At 44.5% G+C, this 23,287-nt stretch overlaps 2 protein-coding genes across 7 annotated transcripts in view; one reads left to right on the plus strand and one right to left on the minus strand.

Moving 5' to 3' along the window:
• Nucleotides 1–9,321, plus strand: part of LOC116990119 (RNA-binding protein 4B-like) — a 72,871-nt gene extending 63,550 nt beyond the window's left edge. The window contains exons 4-5 of the transcript XR_004416422.1: nucleotides 7,396–7,514; nucleotides 9,129–9,321. The gene's annotated coding sequence lies outside the window, so the exon portion shown is untranslated. The remainder of the gene's footprint in view (nucleotides 1–7,395; nucleotides 7,515–9,128) is intronic.
• Nucleotides 9,322–14,208: 4,887 nt separating this feature from the next.
• The window catches only part of LOC116990120 (signaling lymphocytic activation molecule-like), a 64,209-nt gene continuing 55,130 nt past the window's right edge, over nucleotides 14,209–23,287 (minus strand). The window contains exons 5-6 of one of the 6 annotated variants that reach the window (XM_033047655.1): nucleotides 20,066–20,139; nucleotides 14,209–14,991 (exon numbers count right to left, since the gene is read on the minus strand). In XM_033047655.1, coding sequence (XP_032903546.1) covers nucleotides 14,866–14,991; nucleotides 20,066–20,139 — 200 coding nt within the window. In that variant the 3' untranslated portion in view covers nucleotides 14,209–14,865. Of the gene's footprint in view, nucleotides 14,998–20,065; nucleotides 20,140–23,287 lie in introns of all 6 variants that reach the window. The other 5 variants (XM_033047654.1, XR_004416423.1, XR_004416424.1 and 2 more) reach the window with 5 other exon arrangements.

Consider the following 23,287-nt stretch of genomic DNA (forward strand, 5'->3'; position numbering starts at 1 on the left):
GTTCATGGATTTTGCTGCCTTTATTTGTACATGGGAAGGCCAGTGTCAAAGGCAAAGATTGCATTGAAAAAGAAAATACTTAAGTGCAAAAAATGTCATTGACTTGGTGAGCTACAAGCATTAATATTCCCCAAGGATCAGTGCCAGGACTTTTATGACCACAATTTGAAATGCAGAAAAAGAATTCTAATTTAACTTTGATATCAAAATAGGAGGTATGGGAAAGAGTCGTCGACTGGAAAAAATGCTGTCATGGTTATTATCATCTGCATAAATATGGTGAGTTATGGAGCCAATGAAAATCTTGCCTGTGGCAGAATTGCAGACATATTGACTTGGGCAGCACATCAAAACATAAATTATTTATACAATTCTACAAGACCGTGGGGAAGAAGACTGCGAAACAAAGCATTAATGTACAAAAACAATTTGAAAACAACCCCATGTTAGTACAGAGGTGGACTTATGTTCCATTGCAGAGGTGGGATTAGGGTTGTGTACAGTGTAAATCGGTATGAAAATATGGGGGACACAATTCCTTGTTGGCCACACACACACACACACGCAAGGATTCGGAGGCTTCGGCCTTGGGCCCTGTGGACGATAGTATCGGGAACTGACCTGGTTGGTGACCGACTCCAAACTCCATCTTCGGCCGCCCCGAAGCATGGGCCTTCAATCGGCCCGTTCGCGAGGCTTTTCATCGCCTGACGCGGCTTAAAACCGGTCGCGGGATCTTCCATCGCCTGGGGGGGGGGGGGCTTCAACATCGGGGGCCTCGATCGCCTCGATGCAGCAAATTGACCGCAGGGCGATCCTGTGGCCGATTTTAAGCCGCGCCGGGCGATGAAAGGCCCCGCGAACGGGCCGATTCAAGCTCCGATCTATGATCTTTGCTCCACCAGGACGTCTCCTTCCTCTAATCACCGCGCTTTATCCTCAGTCCCACTCCCCTACTTCCGCCTCTGACCGACACCTCCCTCCTCCAATCATTGCGCTGAATCATCATGTGTGTCTCCCCCCCTCTGCCTGCTGACCGACGCCTCTCTTGCCCAATCGACGCCCTAGATCATCAGTCCCATCCCCACTGTCTCGTGGAAAGCGGAGATTTTAAATAGTTTTTTCACCGAATTTCAAAATCTGGATTACAAAACATGGCGGGGGGGGGGGTTGTCTAAAGACTGCCAGAGACGCAGGTTCGATCCTGACTACGGGGGGTGCTTGTACGGAGTTTGTACGTTCTTCCCGCGACCTGCGTGGGGTTTTTCGGGACCTCCGGTTTCCTCCCACACTCTAAAGACATACAGGTTTGGAGGCCAATTGGCTTAGAAAAATTGTAAATTGCCTCTAGTGTGTGTAGGAAAGTATTAGTATGCAGGGATCACTGGTCGTTCAGGTCCTTCAGCCTACGGAGAATGTGCTGACCAGCGATCCCCGCATACTAACACTTTCCTACACACACTAGAGGCAATTTACAATTTTTCTAAGTCAATTAGCCTCCAAACCTGTATGTCTTTAGAGTGTGGGAGGAAATCGGAGATCCCGGAGAAAACCCACGCAGGTCACGGGAAGAACGTACAAACTCCGTACAGGCACCACACGTAGTCAGGATCGAACCTGCGTCTCTGGCGCTGTAAGGCAGCAGAACTACTGCTGCGCCTGTGTGTGTGACCGCAACAACCGGAAGAGGGCATGATGAGGATGGTGGGGAACCTTGATAATTAATGCTGATTTCTTGAGGCAGTACCTCATGTAGATGCTGTCCATGATAGCGTGAGCTGTACCAGTAGTGGACCAGGCTGCTTCTGTACAGTCTCTTGCATTTCAGTGCGTTGGAATTGCCATACCAAGCCACGATGCAACCAGCAAGATGCATTCTACAGTGCATCTGTGGAAGTCTGCTGATTCTTTGTAAACGTTGAAGAAATTAGGGATGCTAGCATGCCTTCTTTGCGATTCCATCTATGAGCTGGGCCCAGAACACGACATCTGAGATGTTACCACCCAAGAATTTGAAGCTGCTAAGGATAGGATAGTTGAATAGATAGAATTTAATATAGAAACGTATGAGATAATGTGTATGGGATGGAACTGCAGATTCTAGTTTGCACTGAAGATGGACACAAAATGTTGGAGTAATTCAATCAATCAATCAATCAATCAGCCTTTATTGTCATCTTGTAAAGCAACAGTTGTACAGTGCAAAATGAGAAGACGTTTCCCAGGGAATACCGGAGCATCGCACATGAAACTTAAAACATTTCACACATAATAACAGTAAAAACAATCCAGTCCCTGATGAAACTGTATAAATAGTTAAAATGCTTCCATACTTTGCAACTACGTCATTAAGCTGTTGCGGCATAATTCATTTACTAAAATGGATGATCTCAGAGACGATAGACACAAAATGTTGGAATAATTCAGCGGGACAGGCAGCATGTCTGGAGAGAAGGAATGGGTGATGTTTCAGGTTGAGACCCTTCTTATCTGAGGAAGGATCTCGACCTGAAATGCCACCCACTCGCTCTAGATGCTGCCTGTCCCGCTGAATTCTGCGGCTTTGCACTGACATTTTAATAACTCTGGCACTGGCCACTCAAATCAGCTGCCCTGGACATTTTAATGATTGTTTTTACTGTACCCCCCCCCCCAGGCCTTGCCTGAAGTGAACATTAAAGATATGGTGGTGAAACTTTAAAGCTAATACAAAACTATTCTGGTATTTGGCTCGTGATATGGGGATTTCTACTGTCGGTGCGGTTGCTTTGTTTAAAATTTGCTTCACAAATGCTCCATTGGATTTGTGAAGTGAAATCCTCTGGGTTTTTTGGGGTTTTTTTTATGTTGGAATAAAATTTATGTTTGTTCTATAAATGCATACAAATTTCCCATGGCGTTGTTAGGTTGCAAAAGGGGCCTGGCGGTGAAGTACAATAAAAACTGCTGATCAGCAATAATGCAATTAACAATTGCTGGAAAGGGGCTGGAAAGTCTACTATCCCTGTGTGCACGCATTGGAACAAGATTCATTTGCGTCATAAATGATGCATTAAACATTAGATATAAACCTGAGAGACCAGCTTTCATCAGCCAGGCATGAAAGGCTGTACCACAACGTCAATTGTTTTTCCACACCGCTGTAAGCACTCTATATTTACACCACACAAATTGACCATTTTCTCTGAGGCTGAGATCTTGAGCAAGGACAGCAGAGCACTCATCGCTACCACAGTGTACGTGACCATGACGTTTGAATCCATCAATAAGATCTAAGTGAATACAACAGCCATCTCTTTATTCCCAATTATTCATATCCCAGACTTGCCGTCTCTGGCATCTGTGCTCGCTTTGTCTAATCTTTTAAGATCATAAGTCATACGAGCAGAATTAGGCCATTCATCCCATCCAGCCTACACTGGCTTTCAATCATCATCATTCTTTATTGTCATCGTGCAAAGCAACAAATTGTACAATGCAAAATGAGAAGACATTTCTCAGGGAATACCGGAGCATCGCACATAAAAACTTCAACATTTCACACATAAATAAAAACAATCCAGTTCCTGATAAAAACAGTACGAATAGTTTTTAAAAAGTGCAGATAGAAAAGCAACATTAAAACACAATTTTAAAAAAAAGTCGTAAAATGTCCAGGGCAGCTGATTTAAGTGACCTGAGCCAGTGCCAGAGTTATTACTCAGTGCCAGTTATTAAACTGTCAGTGCAAAAGCAGCAGAATCAGGTGGAGTGACTGTTTAGCAGCCTCACAGCCTGTGGAAGGAAGCTGTTTAGCAGTCTGGTTGTCCGGGCTTTGATGCTGCGGTATGTATCTCTTTCCTGGTGGCAGGAGATCTAGATGTGTGTGGAGTGGGTGCAAGCTGTCATGGCTGACCTGTCTTTCCCTCGCAACCGCATTCTCCTACCTTCTCCCCATAACATTTCACTCCCTTACTAATCAAGAAATTGTCAATCTCAGTTTTAAAAATACCCAATGTCTGGCAGTGAATCCACAGATTCACCATAGAGAAATTCATAAAGAAATTTCTCCTCGCCTCCTTTCTAAAGGCACGTCCTTTTATTCTGAGTAATCTTTAATTTTTTTAAGTATAAAAACCTTTCCTGTACATTTCTGGTTTGCTTCATCTAATACTTTCCTTTTTCTTTCCTTTTCATACTGTTTTGCTGTGTTATATATTGTTTGATCATCTGCTGACCATCTTTATACAGAAGATAAACACAAAAAGCTGGAGTAACTCGACGGGACAGGCCGCATCTCTGGAGAGAAGGAATGGGTGACCTTTCAGGTCGAGATCCTTCTTCAGATCCTTCTTCGGGTCTCGAACCAAAACATCACCATTCCTTCTCTCCAGAGATGTTGCCTGTCCCGATACGTTACTCCAGCTTTTTGAGTCTATCTATGGTTTAAATCAGCATCTGCAGTTCCTTCCGACATGACCATCTTTGTCCGGTTGTATTCTTTTCCAACGTGACCCCACCACTCGCCACATCTTCCCATCTCCCCCCATGTCTGCCTTCCGCAAAGACCGCTCCCTCCATAACTCCCTTGTCAATTCTTCCCTTCCCTCCCGTACCAACCCCTCCCCAGGCAATTTCCCTTGCAACCGCAAGAGATGCAACACTTGTCCCTTTACCTCCCCCCTCGACTCCATTCAAGGACCCAAGCAGTCGTTCCAGGTGCGACAGAGGTTTACCTGCATCTCCTCCAACCTCATCTATTGCATCTGCTGCTCTAGATGTCAGCAGATCTATATCGGTGAGACCAAGCGTAGGTTGGGCGATCGTTTCGCCGAACACCTCCGCTCGGTCCGCAATAACCAACCTGACCTCCCGGTGGCTCAGCACTTCAACTCCCCCTCCCATTCCCCGTCCGACCTCTCTGCCCTGGGTCTCCTCCATTGCCAGAGTGAGCAACACCGGAAATTGGAGGAACAGCACCTCATATTCCGCTTGGCTAGTCTGCATCCTGGGGGCATGAACATTGAATTCTCCCAATTTTGTTAGTCCTTGCTGTCTCCTCCCCTTCCTCAGCCCTCCTGCTATCTCCTCCCATCCCCTCATCCTTTTTCCTTTCTTATCCCTGCCCCCGTACCCCCCCCCATCAGTCTGAAGAAGGGTTTCGGCCCGAAACGTTGCCTATTTCCTTCGCTCCATAGATGCTGCTGCACCCGCTGAGTTTCTCCAGCTTTTTTGTGTACCTTGTATTCTTTTTCATCCTGTTCCATAGGATCTTTGTCGTCTGGCATCATTCAGAATGGATATTGTGGGCTGAAAGGCCTGTTATAGTGATTTAATGTGTTATATTCCTCCATGTGCTGCACTATGTCCTTTCCACCTATCACCGCCAGTCTTTGTTACTGTTTCCATTCTTCTCTTTCCTCCTCCTATTCCCCACATCTGATATATTTACCAACCAACCCCGCCATACCTGTAGTCGCATGGAACAAGAATCTTGCACAGAACACCAAGTGCTGGAGTAATTCAGTACATCAGGTGGCATTGCTGTGTGATGAGGGAAACACTTTTTCTCACAGAGAGTGGTGAGTGTGGAATTCTCTGCCTCAGGGGGCGGTGGAGGCCGGTTCTCTGGATGCTTTCAAGAGAGAGCTAGATAGGGCTCTTAAAGATAGCGGTCAGGGGATATGGGGAGAAGGCAGGAACGGGGTACTGATTGGGGATGATCAGCCATGATCACATTGAACGGCGCTGCTGGTATGAATGGCCTACTCCTGCACCTATTGTCTATTGTCTATTGACATGAGGACATCTCTGCCGGTCCTCTCTGGAGAACCCTCCTTGCCTAAACCCACCTATGATCTCCAAACTCTTGTCCCATGCCTTCTCAGTCATTTCCCCTCTACCAGTAAGAAGTAGGATCCCGACCTGAAACGTCATTTGTCCATTTCCCTCCACAAATTCTGCCTGGCCTGCTGAGTTCCTCCCGCACTTTGTTTTTCTTTGCTCAAGGTTCTAGCATCTGCAGTCTCTTGTGTCACCTTACGTAAATCTGGAACTGTTGCACAGCTTCAAGGGTGGTATAGAGGCACAGAGGGCTGCACAGTGTTGTCGCGGTAGAGTTGCTTCCTTACAGCACCAGAAACCCAGGTTTGACCCTGACTAGTGGTGCTGTCTGTATAGAGTTTGTACGTTCCTCCTCAGACTGCATTGGTTTTCTCCGGGTGTTCTGTTTTCCTCCCACACTCCAAAGACGTACAGGTTTGTAGGTTAATTGGCTTCTGTAAATTGTAAATTGTCCCTAGTGTGTAGGATAGTGCTAGTGTATGGGGTGATCACTGATCATCGTGGCCTAGATGAGCCAAAGGGCCTGTTTCCACACGGTATCTTGAGTCTTCAGTCTACTCTTGAGCCTGAGAATGTTTGAAGCAAGGAGACGTAGTTACAAGTAGATAGCCATTTAAAATTAAAGTCCGTAGGAATTTCTTCTCGCAGAGGGCAGTGAATCTCTGAAATTCTGTACCCGACAGTCTTGCAGAGTTATGCCACTGTCCCACTTAGGAAGCCTGAACGGAAACCTCTGGACACTTTGCGCCCCAACCAAGGTTTCCGTGCGGTTCCCGGAGGTTTTTGTCAGTCTCCCTACCTGCTTCCACTACCTGCAACCTCCGGCAACCACCTGCAACCTCCGGGAACTGCACGGAAACCTTGGGTGGGGCGAAAGTCTCCAGAGGTTTCCGTTCAGGTTTCCTAAGTGGGACAGGGGCATAAAAACAAACTGCTGGAAGACCTCAGCAGGTCTGGCAACATCTGTGGAGGGAAATGGATGGACTACGGTTCAGATTGGGACCTTTCTTCAGATTGCTTCAGGTCCATAGAGGGTAGATCACTGGAGGTATTAAAAGAGGCCAATTAAATTTTGGAATTATTTGGGAATTGAGGGCTTGGGTTATGAATAGTCAAGGAAATTAATTCCAGGGTACATATATTCAATAGCTGGGTAGTCGTGAAGGGCCAGATGGCTTATTTGTACTATATTATTGTGTTGTGATCTTGAGTCCATCTGTTATACCATGAGGTCCCTGCAAGTGGTGTCATTGGTGTGAAAGTCCGATGCCTTAAAAGATGATCTCAATGTGTTAATTCTTGACTGGTGCAACAAAAGCTGTTCACTGTACCCCGGTAGACATGACCATAAACTGATCCAACTAAAATAAAATGTGCAGGGAATGGCGGCATATGGATCACATGCCGGCTGATGAGATTAGTTTGACTTGGGCATTGTGTTCAGCACTGATATTGTGGGCCGAAAGGCCTGGTCCTGTCCTGTAGTCTCAGTCAAAGGATAAAATATTTTAATCAACCCAATTATAGAGAATATAGCACGCTATATTTAAAAAAAAATGTTTTGCCCTACAGACTTGCTTCATCGCATGTGGTGTTTAACTTCCCGATGAGGATCAGCACCGTGCATTGGGCGGTGTTTAATCCAGTCAATCGAGTTTGGAGGGTGGTAAACCACAATATACTCCTGACAGGTAAGAATGCATCTTGATGTATTATATTTCCATACGGGCCGAGGAGGCCAATCCTCCCACAGAGTCTCAGCTGGGCAATCCCGTCAACTTAGTTAGCTTGCAACCAATGTTCTCACGAGCACCCCCGATTCTCCGCACAGCCACCTACTGTATGGGGAATATACAGTGGCCAATTAATCTACAGATGCAGTTGTTGCATCAACAGTCACAAAGGCAGAAAGGTCCATTCTTGTGTTCATTGTGGGATCGATCTGTGGCCTTGCCAGTTGGTACCTTTTGGACTTTAGACTTTCGAGATACAACATGGAAACTGGCCATTCGGCCCACAAAGTGCGAGCTGACCAGTGATCACCCTTATACACTAGCAGTAGGGACAATTTACAGGAGCCAATTAATCTACAAACCTGTACATCTTTGGAATGTAGAGGGAAACCGGAGCACCTGGAGAAAACCCAAGTGGTCACACGGAGAATGTACACACTCCGTACAAACATAGTCACAATCGAATAGCGGATCTCTGGTGCTTTAGGGGCCTGTCCCACCAGCATGAGATTGCATGCGTCTAGCGCGACCAAACGTGGTGGCTTGAGGCGTATGGCCTCGCGGGGCTGGTCCCACTTCCAACTGCGGAGCCGTCTGCATGCTCGTGGAACAGGCCCTTTAAGGCAGCAACTCTACTGATGCGTTCCTGTTATACCTTGGCATTGAGCTGTCCTTCAAATATTTTATGATGCTGCCATCTTGCTGAATCTGGTCCTGACTAGTCTTGCCTGCAGCTTACTTCACACCTTGATTATATGTAAACTTAACAGCTTTTGATTTCGGCCTTGGTTTTGTTTTTCACCGATACAACTGTGAGGTAATTGAAAATAAAAACAGCAGAAATAAAAACAGGAATGAGGCTATTCAATCCCTTGTTCCTCCTCCACGGCACAATAAGACCCTGACTGATGTTTCACTTCACTTCCACAATGGCAATCTCTTGTTTCACTTTTTTGACCATTTCTGCAAATAAATATTAACTTCCTTTGTGAAAGTAGCAATGTGGATGGATGCTTTGATTTTTGTGGTAAATGAAACGAGAATCTAGTGCTCCAAATAAGAACAAAATCTTCATACCCAGAAAGGGACATAATGAATTCTGCTCATTTAGTTGCATTAAAACAGTGTATTTTGTCTGAATTAAAAATGGAGATGGACAGTCTGAGAAACGAAAATGTCACCCAACCATGTTCTCCAGAAGTGCTGTCTCACTGGCTGAGTTACTCCAGCACTTTGTGTCTTTTTTTGGACGGAAATAATATTACCCATCTGCAAAATGAACTCTGTTTTCTCCCTGCATTGGCAGTCTCATCTGCTGTACATTTCTTACAGCTCTGATGGTATTCGCAGCTATTACATGTCCCTTTGGAGTTTTTTTCTGCTCTCTCCAAAGATTCTCATTAACCTACCAACCAGTGGTTTAAGCAGAAGGTTATCCCCACAAAAATACCCTGGGCTCACCGTAACATCCCTTTGTCCTATTCATCCCATTCCCTCACCCTCTTTGAAACCTAAAACAAGCTTACTTTCTCAAGAAGGAATTTCACCTGAAACCTCTTTCCCTTTCCATAGATGCTGCCTGACCCACTGAGGGTTTCCTGTATTTCCTGTATTCACCTATTATGACACTGGATTATAAATGGATTCAGGTGGACGTTGAAGATTGCCAATAACTGTATTTCAAAGAACATCATTGGATTCTTTTTGGACCGAGAATTATTGTTCAACCAGCATCACTCAAAATAAATTGCCAGTTTTCTCTTTACTATGTTTGTGACTTTGCTATCTGCTAATTCGCAGCTGTGTTTCCCATGTTTCAGGGATGACATGTTCCTGAGGAGTTTTTCATAGATGGATTTGTAGAGAATTTCTCCTCTTGTAGGAGAGCAATGGGTCATTCTTTCCAAGTAAGGGGTCATTTACTTTAGACAAAGACCAGGTGTTTTTTTTGAAGTAGACACAAAAAGCTGGACAGTAACGCAGTGGGGCAGGCAGCATCTCTGGAGAGAAAGAATGGGTGACGTTTTGGGTTAAGACCTTACTTCAGAGGTCTCTGAACTTTTGTTCCTCAGATTCAAGAGCTTATGATTATTTTTAAGACGGAGATAGATAGATTCGTGGTAAATTGGGGTTGGGGAAAGATTTGGGGTAGGAGTTGAGGTTAGTCTGGACTACTGCAACTCGCTTCTCCTTGGCATCAGCTCCACCTACATCAACCGACTCCAACTGGTCCAGAACGCAGCTGCCCGACTCATCACCCACACCAAATCCTGGCATCACATCACTCCAGTCCTCAAACAACTTCACTGGCTTCCCATCTCCCACCGGATCACCTACAAAATCCTGGTCCTCACCTACAAAGCCCTCCACCATCTGGCCCCCCCATATCTCACTGACCTCCTCTCCCCCTACCAACCCTCACGGTCCCTCAGATCCACATCAGCCGGTCTCCTCTCCATCCACAAGTCCAACCTCTGCAGTTTTGGGGACAGAGCCTTCTCCAGGGCAGCTCCCAGGCTCTGGAACTCCCTCCCCCAACTGATCCGCAATTCCGTGTCCCTCACCATATTCCAGCCCCGTCTCAAGACCCATCTCTTCACCTCTGCCTATCCTTAGCCCCACGTCCCCCTCCCTTTTCATCTGTGCTTGAATTGCCTCATATTGTGTTTTGAATTGAATTCTGTCTGTACTTTGTGTACTAGTCATGTCTCTACTATTTATTTCATTCCGCTTACATGTTTTTACTCTTACTTGCTAAATTTTTGTACAGTGTCCTTGAGACTCTTGAAAGACGCCCATAAATAAAATTTATTATTATTAGTCAGATCAACAGCAGAGCCGGTTCAGGGCCTGATGTCGTGGAGAGAGAAGAAAGCTGGATTTATCTCTAATAGATGCGTTTACCTGTTCGACCACATGTCAGGGCCATGTGTGTACAGCTTAATGAGTACCTATTGATCTGCCTTTTGATTGAATTCAGTGACTGAACGTCCACATAGAAGAATTCCAACATCTCAGCAAATAAATCTTTTCTTATCTCAATGAGATTGTTGATAAATGATAAATATTTTCTTATCTCAATCCATGATTCTGAAACAGTTCCAGATTCATCTGTGAATCTACATTGCAGATCACATAAGAATTTTGTAAATTTCAACGAGATCACCCCTCATTCTATTCAATTCTAAATAACATTGGCCTATTCTGCTCAACCTTGCCTTATACTGAAGCAGTCTACCAAAGCTTCGCTGCAATCTACGGATCCATGCGGTATCTCACTCGCTGCAGTGTGCAATCTGAGAAAGATCAGTTTGTTTTTCTCACTTTCTGCTTTTTATCCATTAACTGATTGTCTGTCCATATAACCTTCAATTCCTTGTGTGAAATTGTTGACCAGTTTTCTGTACGGGGCCTTGTTCAAAGCCTTCTGTAAACCAAATAAGCCACATTCATTGATTCCCCATCATCTATTGTGCCAGTCACATTCTCAATAGGTTAGTCAAGTGTAATTTTCCATGTGTATATGTGTTTACTCTGCTCAAGCATATTCCATGATGTCCTGATATATCATTATAAACTGCATTTCGTTGTCTCCACTGCATTTCGTTGTCTCTGTACTGTACACTGACAATGACAATTAAAGTTGAATCTGAATCTGAATCTAAATCCTTGCAATTTTTCAGCTATTAACACCAAGTTAATAGGTGGTCAGTTTCTCTCTCTCCTTTCTTAAATAATGGATTCATAATCAGCAGGATTCCATTCACAGAAAATCTCAATCTATAGAATTTAGAAGAACGGTAAGTGGAGCATCCGCTATTTATAGGTCACCTATTTCAAAACTTTGTGGCTCAGATTCTTAGAATTTATTGGTGGTCAGGCACGTCTAAAAGGACGGACCTACAGGAAGAGATGAGAAAGAATTACTTTAATCAGAGGATGATGAATCTGTAATTCATTGCCGCAGAAGACATGGAGGCCACGTCAATGTTTAAGCTGGAGATTGATAGGTTGATTAGTATGGGTGTCGGGTTATGGGGAGAAGGCAGGAGAATGGGGTTGAGAGGGAAAGATAGATCAACCACGATTGAATGCCAGAGTAGACCCGATGGGCCGAATGGCCTAATTATGCTCCTATGACTAATGAACACTCCTTCCGTATATGTTTTTATGAACACAATATCCTCCTTTCTCACTTGACATGGTTCGTTGGTATTTCTAGCATGCTTACCTCCGCGAAAGGATTCGCAATGTATTTGCTTTATTTCACTCAATAAATTCCACTCTCGGCTGGTGTGAGGGGACCCTATCTACCTTGACCTTTCTTTACACAAGAGTAGAAGATAGAAGAAGATCAGAGAGAGGCATTGTGATGCATGGTTGCTACTTCTTTCTGCATTTGAGTTTAGTTTATTGTCACGTGTACAGTGAAAAGCTATTTTGCGTGCGAACCAGCCAGCGAATAGACCACATTAAGATAATCAAGCCATCCGCAGTATACAGATACATGATATAAAGGGGATAACGTTTAGTGCAACATAAAGTCTGATTAAAGATCATGGGTCTTCAATGAGGTAGATGGTAACTCAGGATCGCCTGTTGGGAGGATAGTTCGGTTGCCTGATAACATTTCTTTAATCCATGGCTAACAATGCAGATGCCTAAAACTTTTTTCAATGTTCCATCATTTTTTTTTCACTGTATTGCTATATACACAGTTGCTGTATTTTGGTATTAAATCATGCCAATACTGACATTTGGCGAGGTTGTACCATTCAGGATTTAGCCTCAGACCCAATTTGATTTTGGGAATATGTATGATGATATAATTTCCTGTGCATTGTGTAGAGTTGCTCTGAAGACAATTTGGTGCTGGGAGAGCCTCCTTCTCCAAATCTGAAGGCTCAAATTTGCTACCATGGCTTTGGCTCTAAGTCGCAGACAAAATTTGACCAAACAGTCTGAAGAAGGATCTCGACCCGAAACGTCACGCATTCCTTCTCTCCAGTGATGCTGCATGTCCTGCTGAGTTACTCCAGCATTTTGTCCAAACAGTAGTTGTTCCACTAGTATTCCATCACTCCAGAGCAGTATACCGTGAAGAATTCACAGAACAGTGTTGTTTCTGGGTGCTCTTTGTACAATCGACTGAGGCACATTTTATTGAAAGCCACACTGAACTAAAATGCTTTGTTGACAGAATGAGAACACATTTGGGTTAGCAAAGAAACAGCCTCGCACAGTTAAATAGCTTTGTTTAAAAAAAAGTTTACTTCAAAATTAAATAAAATCTAACTTCATGCACATAGGCACGATAGTTGAAACAAACAGGAAATGGTGGAAATACACAGCAGTTGACAGCTTTTAATCAACACAACCACAAGACTTAACTGTAGCAGTGGTTTGCTTCACGGTGCTGTTGCTTGCTCGGTGTTCAGTGAGATCATGGCCCATCTGATTTTACCTTTACCTCTACTCTCCTTAGTTTGGAGATACAGCGTGGAAACCATTCCTTCAGCCCACTGAGTTTGAATTCAAGTTCAAGTTCACATTTATTGTCACATGCACTAATTAAGGTGCAGTGATATTTGAGTTACCCTACATAGAATATAGGTGCAGGAGGAGGCCATTCGGCCCTTCGAGCCAACACCGCCATTCATTGTGATCATAGCTGATCGTCCCCCATCAATAACCTGTGCCTGCCTTCTCCCCATATCCCTTGACTCCACTAGCCCCTAGAGCTCTATCTAACTCTCTCTTAAATCCATCCAGTGACTTAGCCTCCACTGCCCTCCGGCAGGGAATTCCATATATTCACAACTCTGGGTGAAAATGTTTTTTCTCACCTCAACCTTAAATGACCTCCCCTTTATTCTATGACTGTGGCCCTTGGTTCTGGACTCGCCCAACATTGGGAACATTTTTCCTGCATCTAGCTTGTCCAGTTCTTTTATAATTTTATATGTTTCTATAAGAAACCTCCTCATCCTAAATTCCAGTGAATACAAGCCTAGTCTTTTCAATCTTTCCTCATATGACAGTCCCGCCATCCCGGGGATCAATCTTGTGAACCTACGCTGCACTGCCTCAATCACAAGGATGTCCTTCCTCAAATTAGGAGACCAAAACTGTACACAATACTCTAGATGTGGTCTCACCAGAGCCCTATACAACTGCAGAAGAACCTCTTTACTCCTATACTGAAATCATCTTGTATGAAGGCCAACATTCCATTAGCTTTCTTCACTGCCTGCTGTACCTGCACGCCAACTTTCAGTGACCGGTGTACAAGGACGCCCAGGTCTCGCTGCACCTCCCCCTTACCTAACCTAACCCCATTGAGATAATAATCTGCCCCCTTGGTTTTGCTGCCAAAGTGGATAACCTCACATTTATCTATATTATTTCTATATTATACTTAACTATATTTATCTATATTATACTGCATCTGCCACGCATCTGCCCACTCACTCAACCTGTCCAGGTCACCCTGCAACCTCCTAACATCCTCTTCACAGTTCGCACTGCCACCCAGCTTTGTGTCAGCCGCAAACTTGCTAGTGTTGCTCCTAATTCCCTCTTCCAAATCCTAATTCTCTCTTCCAATACAGCCATACCAAGTGAAAAGCAACAATACACACAGTCACATAAAATAAAATTGAACATAATCATTCACCACAGCATAAGCCACATTCCTCACTGTGATGGAAGGTAATAAAGTTCATTCATCTTCCTCCTTTCTTCACCCGTGGTCGGGGCTGTTGAACCCTCCGCACTCGCCACTGCCGACGGTCTGATGTCCGAACCCCTCGCGTCGGGATGATCACAACTCCGGGGTCGGCACGGATTGGAACACTCCACGGCATGCTGCTCCCGAGTCGATCTCTGCTTACTGGAGACCGCAAGCTTCATGGTGTTAAAATCCACAGGCCCCGCGGTTGGAGCTCCTTCACAGGCGATCCTCAGCAATGGATCACAGGCTCCTTTGATGTTAAAGTCCACGACGGAAGCCACGGCATCACCTCCATGTCTCTATTTCACTGAGTTCCCTCCTTAGAAATTATGGTCTTGTTGTGTATTCCCAACATTTCCTACTTGAATTTCTCCCATTTGCCTTGGACTTTCAAACAATGATCTGGTTGTAAACAAGTTCCAGGTCTCTCCCCCCAACAAACAAGCCATTCGGGTCGGCTATAGGTATTGCAGCAAGCAGTTCAGCACAAAAGGCAGAGGTGCAATTCAAGGCGTAATTCAAGCTGGGGGTTAAATTTCATGTATCAGATGATAAACGGTGGGCAGAGCGCGCCTTTCACTCATTCGGTCTTGCCCCTGCAATGTCCAGATTGGGGTTGAATTTTATCTCATCGTATATCGTGGTAAGCTGTGCCTTTCGATTTTGCTCTCCTCCACTGGCATCCAGTTCACGTAAATGTCTCTGTGGCTTGAAAGGAAAGATTGTCAATGGACCGTGTGTTTAGATCTGGTGTTTATGTGACTCGGGCTTGTTACGCATGGTGCAGGGAATAGTGCAGAGGAGTACAAGGCAGTTTATAGACATGAAGAGAGATCTTGGCACTGGGAGAAAGAGTTTTGTGCTGTATACATTCTGAAATGCCTGGTAAAAGAGATGATGTGTTCTGAAGTAACATAGAAGGAATTTTCTCATGTTTAGAAACATAGAAAATAGGTGCAGGAGTAGGCCATTCGGCCCTTCGAGCCTGCACCGCCATTCAATATGATCATGGCTTTAGTGGCCTTTGTACCACAAGACATGCAGAGCAAGGGCCGCAGACTTCTGAGTGTTATGGTCATCTCTGTCTTGTGAACTCTGCAGGGAGAGCACTTTACGGTAATACAGAGTTCGCTATCATGGCTGAAGCTTTGTGCTGGAGGACGTGCCGTGGGAGAGCTGCTGTCTCAGGGTCATCGACAGCAACTACCGTCTGGTAAAACGGGCTGCTCTATACAATGTCTTGGTTAAATTTCTGAGAATCACTCGCGCACATTTTTATTCACACCAAGTGTTGCATGGAACCGCAATGGACACAGAATGCTATCGCATCTACAGCCATGGTCCAAACCACATTGAATCGAAAGATCTAAAGCTCGCCTCGCTAAATGGACAAAGCACTTTGAGCATTTTTTTAAGTACTTTTATGTTCCATGACGACTTAGCCCCTGCTTGCCTGCAGTTTCTATCAGCCCTATAAACCCTCCAGAAACCGTCATCCTTGGCCTTGCGAACACCCACAATTTAATCTTCAATCTTGGCGCATTCTATCCACTGTCAAATCAACAACTTCTGGAATTCCTTCCCTCCCTTATTGAAACACTCGCTAAAATCGAACCATCTAAGCTTTCGTTATCTTTCTTAGCTTCACCTTCAGTGACACAGTGACAGTTTTAGGTTATTAACACTATGATATTTCTTTGGACATTTCGCTACATTTCGGTTTTTAATTTTCCATACTCCACTCATCTTTTAAAGGTCTTTCTGGTAACTCTTTCATTCAGCTTGGGTAATAAAGCCTCGTATTCAGATGTTAGTGCGGTAGTAGTAATGCCCAAATAATTAGATGAGATTGAAACGGGCGCGGTTAGATTCTTGAGATCACGAACCCAGCCGAAACACTCAACGTGCAACAGAGAGAGAGAGAGTGAGAATTATGAGAGAACAATTCCCAGGGAAGCAGAAGCAGAACTAGGAGCAAACTGTCAGGAAAGTTGAACTGCAACAGAAGCTAAATAAAGAAGTGAAAAAACACATAAAAACAAATGGGGAAAGCCACAAAATGGGGAAAGCCACAGAAAGACAAATAGGAACACAACAGGGGTTAAACATTTGTGAAATGTGAGAACAATGGAGACAAAGGTAGAGCCACAAAGAATTGCGGATGTTGGAATCTTGAACAAAGCGCAAAAGTACTGGAGGAACTGGAGTGACAAAGGTATATATGCAGCAATCTCATGGGATTGGATGGAATCTTTTCTGCTGATCATAATGACGAGCAGAATCAAACTGTATAAGAGTATCTCTGGAGAAGGGTCTCAACCCGAAACGTCACCTATTCCTTTTCTCTACAGATGCTGCTTGACCCGCTGAGTTACTCCAGCATTTTGTATCCATCTTCAGTATAAAACAAACCTCTCTTGCACCCCATCTAATCTGGCCTCCAGGGATTTGTGAAATTGCTAATGAGGCTCTTCGTGAATCAGGGATGAAACAACCCTTAATGGCTTAATCACCCAAAAACTCAACAAGAACAAAAATGCCTTATTGGCTCAATCAATGGATTCTGGGATCACATCATTTTTTTCTGGATCTGGGCCTCACTGACAAAGCCACCATTCAATGCCCATCATTAATTGCCCTTGAGAAGGTAGTGGTGAACTGCCTTATTGTACAACAAATTGTCATTCGGAAACCTGCTTAAAAATTATCCACATAAAGTGAGTCGGGAATCACGGATTGCTTGGACCAGAGAAGGGCAGGAGATTTCCATCTCAACAGGGTTTTTTTGGACCAGAATGTTTTTTTATGACAATCATTACCAGCATTAGTTAGTTTTTGTTAAATATAAATTCCAGAATTTGTTCTTCCGGGACAATAATTAATTGAAAGAAAGGCAATAATCATTTTATGTCCCAACTATGTAAACTGGTTTCCCTGGTTTGCCTGTGTAGCACAATGGTTATCAATTAGTATGAAGGCAATGGATTGATGGAATAGGCTAGAGGGACTGAATGGCCCTTTGTCATTCTTATATTGCTTTAGTCATTTTATCTGCTGCAGCACGCAGTCAGAACCTGGACGTTAATATAACAATTACATCACGGAAACAAGCCATCTCGGCCCTTCTAGTCCGTGCCGAACACTTATTCTCCCCTAGTCCCATCTACCTGCACGCAGACCATAAACCTCCATTCCTTTCCCGTCCATATAACTATCCAATTTATTTTTAAATGATAAAATCGAACCTGCCTTCACCACTTCCACTGGAAGCTCATTCCACACAGCTACCACTCTCTGAGTAAAGAAGTTCCCCCTCATGTTACCCCTAAACTTCTGTCCCTTAATTCTCAAGTCATGTCCTCTTGTTTGAATCGTCCCTACTCTCAGTGGGAAAAGCTTATCCACGTCAACTCTGTCTATCCTTCTCATCATTTTAAAGACCTCTATTAAGTCCCCCCTTAACCTTCTGCGCTCCAAAGAATAAAGACCTAACTTGTTCAACCTTTCTCTGTAACTTAGTTGCTGAAACCCAGGCAACATTCTAGTAAATCTCCTCTGTAATATCTCTATTTTGTTGACATCCTTCCTATAATTAGGTGACCAAAATTGTACACCATACTCCAGAAATGGCCTCACCAATGCCTTGTACATTACATCCCAACTTCTATACTCAATGCTCTGATTTATAAAGGCCAGCACACCAAAAGCTTTCTTTACCACCCTATCTACATGAGATTCCACCTTCAGGGAACTGTGCACAGTTATTCCTAGATCCCTCTGTTCAACTGCATTCCTCAATTCACTACCATGCTCCTGTACCTTCTTCCCAATGGCAGTGGTGAGATGAGTGAGTGGCCAGGAATATGTGGGTCTTTGATAATGTTGGCTGCCTTTTTGAGGCAATGACTATGATAAATCCCTTCGATGGTGGGGAGATCAGAGCCGGTGATGGCATGGGCAGTGTTTTGCAACTTTTTGCCTGTGCTACAGCACGCAGTCAGAGCCAGTGGAACAGACCTCACAAAGGTTACGGGGGCCTCTTTACTTTAGTTACTTTAGAGATACAGCGTGGAAACAGGCCCTTCGGCCCACCGAGTCTACGCCGACAAGCGACCCCCCCATACATTAGCTCTATCCTACACACAGGAAACAATTTACAATTAGCCAGAAGCTAATAGCCGACATAACCGACAAACCTCTACGTCTATGGAGCATGGGAAGAAACCGGAGAACCTGGAAAAAACCCACGCAGTCACAGGGAGAATATGTCAACTTTATGCAGACAGCACCCATTGTCAGCGGGAGCTCTGGCGCTGTAAGGCAACAACTCTACCGCTGTGCTACCCATGTCACTCTTATGCCGGCTTTCAACAAAGACTGATCTTGGTCGGGGAACCAGTGCCAACATTAGGAAGCGAGGCTTGTGCAATGCATTGCTTTTAAAAGAAGAAACGTAAATAGATAGCATCATCCCACTATGATTTTGAAAAAGTGGACAATTGACATAATTGCAACGCCAACCCTTACTGAGACAGTGATGGTGAACCAGTAAATGCTGGTGAAATTATAGAAACGAATTGAAGGTCATCAGCAAGGCAGCTTTAAGTCAATGTACGAACAAAACATAGGGGTGGTTTAAACTCAGGAAGCAGCAGTAATCCAATACTAATGCAGCCAATAGAATAATGCAGAGACATCAGGAAAACGTACTTTGTAAAATTTACACATCAGTTCTCAGTGTAAGAAAAGATAAATAAAACAACAAATTTAGAATTATATTTCAGTGACGATGCCTGGTGCCTTCAACTTTATATACACAGCTTCAATGTGTGGATCCCAAACTCAGATTACAATTTGACTGCATCTTGTGTTTTCCGAACATGGCTCTACGTGGAACTTGTCAGCGCCTTATTTCTACATGCATATTTGTTGCTGGCAGCTGCACCAAGCATCTCTCTGTCCAGTGCCATCGATGGACTGGCAGGTCTAGGATGGCAGTCAAAGTGGAGTCATCTATAGGCTCCCTCCCAAGACGCACATCACGCTGAACTGGAAACATGTCCCTCCTCTTCCACCTTTACTGGATCTAAATCCTGCACTTACTTCCTCAACAGCACAAAGGTGCCACCTTCCGAAAGATTCTAGCAGTTAAAGGAAGCTCGCCACCAACATCTCAAGAGCACTCGGGGATGGCCAATAAACACTGGGTGGACAAAGGCTATAGATCAAAAGGAGAGAAACCAGGATTGGGGGGAAGAAGAGGCCGGATAATGGGAGAATTGGTGCGAACTGGGGTGGGAGGAAGAAAGAGAAAGAAGGGTAACCAGGATGTTATTTAAAATTAAGAGATTTCAATGTCCATGCGTTTAAGAAGGAACTGCAGATGCTGGAAAATCGAATACACAAAAATGCTGGAGAAACTCAGCGGGTGCAGCAGCAGCATCTATGGAGCGAAGGAAATAGGCAACCCTTCTTCAGACTGGTTTCGGCCCGAAACGTTGCCCATTTCCTTCGCTCCATAGATGCTTCTGCACCCGCTGAGTTTCTCCAGCATTTTTGTGTACCTTCAATGTTCATGCGTTGGGTTGTAAGCTACCCGAGTGGAATATGAGGTGCTGTTACTCCAGTTTGTGTTTGGCCTCAATCTGGCAATAGAGGAGGTCCAGGACAGAAAGGTCAGTGTGAGGATGGGTAGGGTAGGGGAGTTGAAATGGTTAGCAGACAGGAGAACCAGCAAGCTTTGTTCGGCGAAGCGCTCTTTGCAGCTTGTACCAACCTGCTCCCTGGCCTGGTTTGCTCTCCCGATCACAGCATACAGCGGTGGTTCACTTCTCCTTTCAGTGTTAGGAGCTTTAAATAAAAACAATTGCTATTGGAACCATGCTCCTTTTCCCTTTTACTAAATATTTTCTCAATACACTCTTCCCCTTGTGCTCAATTCGTCCACCTTCTGCCTTCTGTGTTCAGAATGGCATAGATGGAGTGGATGGAGAAAGGATGTTTCCACTGGTGGGTGAGTCTTGGACCTGAGGTCATAGCCTCAGAATTAAAGGAGGTGAGGGGGAACTTCTTTAGTCAGAGGGTGGTGAATCTGTGGAACTCATTGCCACAGAGGGCTGTGGAGGCCAAGTCAGTGGATATTTTTAAGGCAGATATAGACACATTTTTGATTAGAATGGGTGTCAAGGGTTGTGAGAAGGTAGGAAAATGGGATTAGGAGGCACAGATCAGCCCCGATTGAATGGTGGAGTAGTCTCGATGGGCCGAATGGCCTAATTCTACTCCTAAAACTTGTGAAAAGTCTGACTGACGAGACAGCCACAATGGGCATCCCTGCCAAGGTTCACCATATCCTCAGGCAATCATTGCCCCACCCATTGGTATTGTCATCTCGGTCCATCCATAGACCACCAGGGGAGAGGTATCCAGTTTCTGTCATTACAATCAAAGTTGCACATTGGATATTGGACAGACAGAGAATCATTTTCTCTCAACAGTGTTTATTTCTCATACGAATCAGAAGCAATAATATTCTTAAGCTGCAGCTTGACAAACACATTAGATGTAACAACACAAATAAATACCGGTATATAAAAAAATATTATTTACTTTAAGTAAACTAGTAAAAGCCTGTCTGAAACACATGTCTGAAGAAGGGTCTCGATTCAAAACGTCATCTATTCCTTTTCTCTATAGATGCTGTCTGACTGCTTAATTACTCCAGCTTTTTGCGTCTAACTTTAGTAAAAAAAACAAAGTATGTCGAGGGTCCATAGTAGTGCAAATTCCTGGTGTCGGGTGCTGAGGTCGGGTCATGCAAGGTGGTTCTTGTTCTTGGTTTCTTGGTTCTTGGTTTCTTGGTCCTCCAAAATATTCCAAATGGAATTTAAACTGGAGGTGGTGAAGGGAGGGATTAAGCCAGAAAGGGTTGAAAGGGTTCAAGAACCTGATGGTTGATGAGAAGAAGCTGTCCTTGAAACTGGAGGTAATGGTTCCCAGGCCTCTGCACCTCACATCATCAGAAATAAGCTAAGCATGGCGGAGTTCTGTTAGTCAAGGGAAAACAAAAGTGGGATTACTCTTTGCACCAGAGTCACCTCTGGGGAACATGCCAACCCAATCTAGTGAATTGACATTTACGCCACTTTGTTTGAAACTCCAGAATCTTCGCTCCAAAGGATTTGTTCATCATCCTCAATCACAATCTAAGCCCTCAGGTTCCACAGTTCGAAGAAAGCGCGGCTGGTGACGGGTACAAAACTGCCCAAAGGCGGGAATTATCTGTGATAAGACACAAAATGTTGGAGTAACTCAGCGGGTCAGGGAGGATCTCCGGCAAGAAGGAATAGGTGATGTTTCAGGTCAAGACCCTTCTTGGGCTTGTACATGCTAGAATTTAGAAGATTCTTATAGAAACTTACAAAATTCTTAAAGGGTTGGACAGGCTAGATGCAGGAAGAGTATTCCCGATGTTGGGAAAGCCCAGAACAAGGGGTCACAGTTTAAGGATAAGAGGGAAGTCTTTTAGGACCGAGATGAGAAAATAATTTTTTACACAAAGAATGATGAATCTGTGGAATTCTCTGCTACAGAAGGTAGTTGAGGCCAGTTCATTGACTATATTTAAGAGGGAGTTAGATGTGGCCCTTGTGGCTAAAGGGATCAGGGGGTATGGAGAGAAGGCAGGTATGGGATACTGAGTTGGATGATCATATTGAATGGCGGTGCAGGCTCGAAGGGCCGACTGGCCTACTCCTGCACCTATTTTCTATGTTTCTATGTTTACTCTGAAGAGGGATCTCAACCCAAAACATCAACTATTCCTTTTCTCCAGAGATGCTGCCTGGCCCGCTGAGTTACTCAAGCATTTTGTGTCCATCTCCATTGTCGACTAGCATCTGCAGTTCCTTCCTACACACCAGTGAATTATCTGTGCTGGATGTAGAGGGAGAGTTACAGCAGTGTTGTAGCAGAGAAACTAGATCAAGCGTCACACCTTTCAGCTTAGACAGCAAGAACAACAGGGAGGAAAGCAGATTTGATCAGTTGTAAAAGGTACATTCTGTTAGTGTCAACTATTGCAGAAAGAGCAGGAGATAAAACATGAAAGAGTTACTCTGAGCGTGGAAAAGAATGGTTTCACAGACCACGCGTTGAGTCTTTATACAATTTCACCCAAGCTACCATGAGACAATCGGCAGAAAATGCTGGAGAAACTCAGCGGGACAGGCAGCATCTCTGGACAAAAGGAACCCAGTCTGAAGAAGGATCTCAACCCATTCCTTCTCTCCAGAGATGCTGCCTGTCCCGCTGAGTTACTCCAGCATTTTGTGCCTCTCTTTGGTTTAAACCAGCAGCTGCAGTTCCTTCCTACACAAGAGAGCATCTCTGGAGAAAAAGGATAGATGACATTTCGAATTAGGGTCCTATCCCGAAACGTCTTCTCCAGAGATGCTGCCTGACACGCTGAGTTACTCCAGCATTTTGTGTCTATCAGCAACAGCTTACCTGGGCTTGCATTAGGTGGTATGTAAAGGAATAATCTTTCCTCATGTCCTATCCAACACGTGGGATATAGATTTTCCCGCTGAGTTGCTCCAGCACTTTGTGACTATCTTTAGTATAAACCAGCATCTGCAGTTCCTTCCTACACATTAATGCCCCTGTCCCACTTAGGAAACCTGAACGGAGACCTCTGGAGACTTTGTGCCCCACCCAAGGTTTCCGTGCAGTTTCCGGAGGTTTTTGTCAGTCTCCCTACCTGCTTCCACTACCTGCAACCACCTGTAACCTCCGGGAACCGCACGGAAACCTTGGGTGGGACGCAAAGTCTCCAGAGGTTTCCGTTCAGGTTTCCTAAGTGGGACAGGGGCATTAGGCTGCTGTTGATATGTGTGGAGCAGGCATTTGGGATCACTCAGTGGGAGAGAGGGTGCTGGGTTGGGAGATCGATGGGTAACTCAAGTAAGGTAGGGGGTAGAGAGCTTGTTCAGTGTTC

This window comes from Amblyraja radiata, chromosome 30 (genome assembly GCF_010909765.2).
Source record: "Amblyraja radiata isolate CabotCenter1 chromosome 30, sAmbRad1.1.pri, whole genome shotgun sequence".
Taxonomy (NCBI): Eukaryota; Metazoa; Chordata; class Chondrichthyes; order Rajiformes; family Rajidae; genus Amblyraja; species Amblyraja radiata.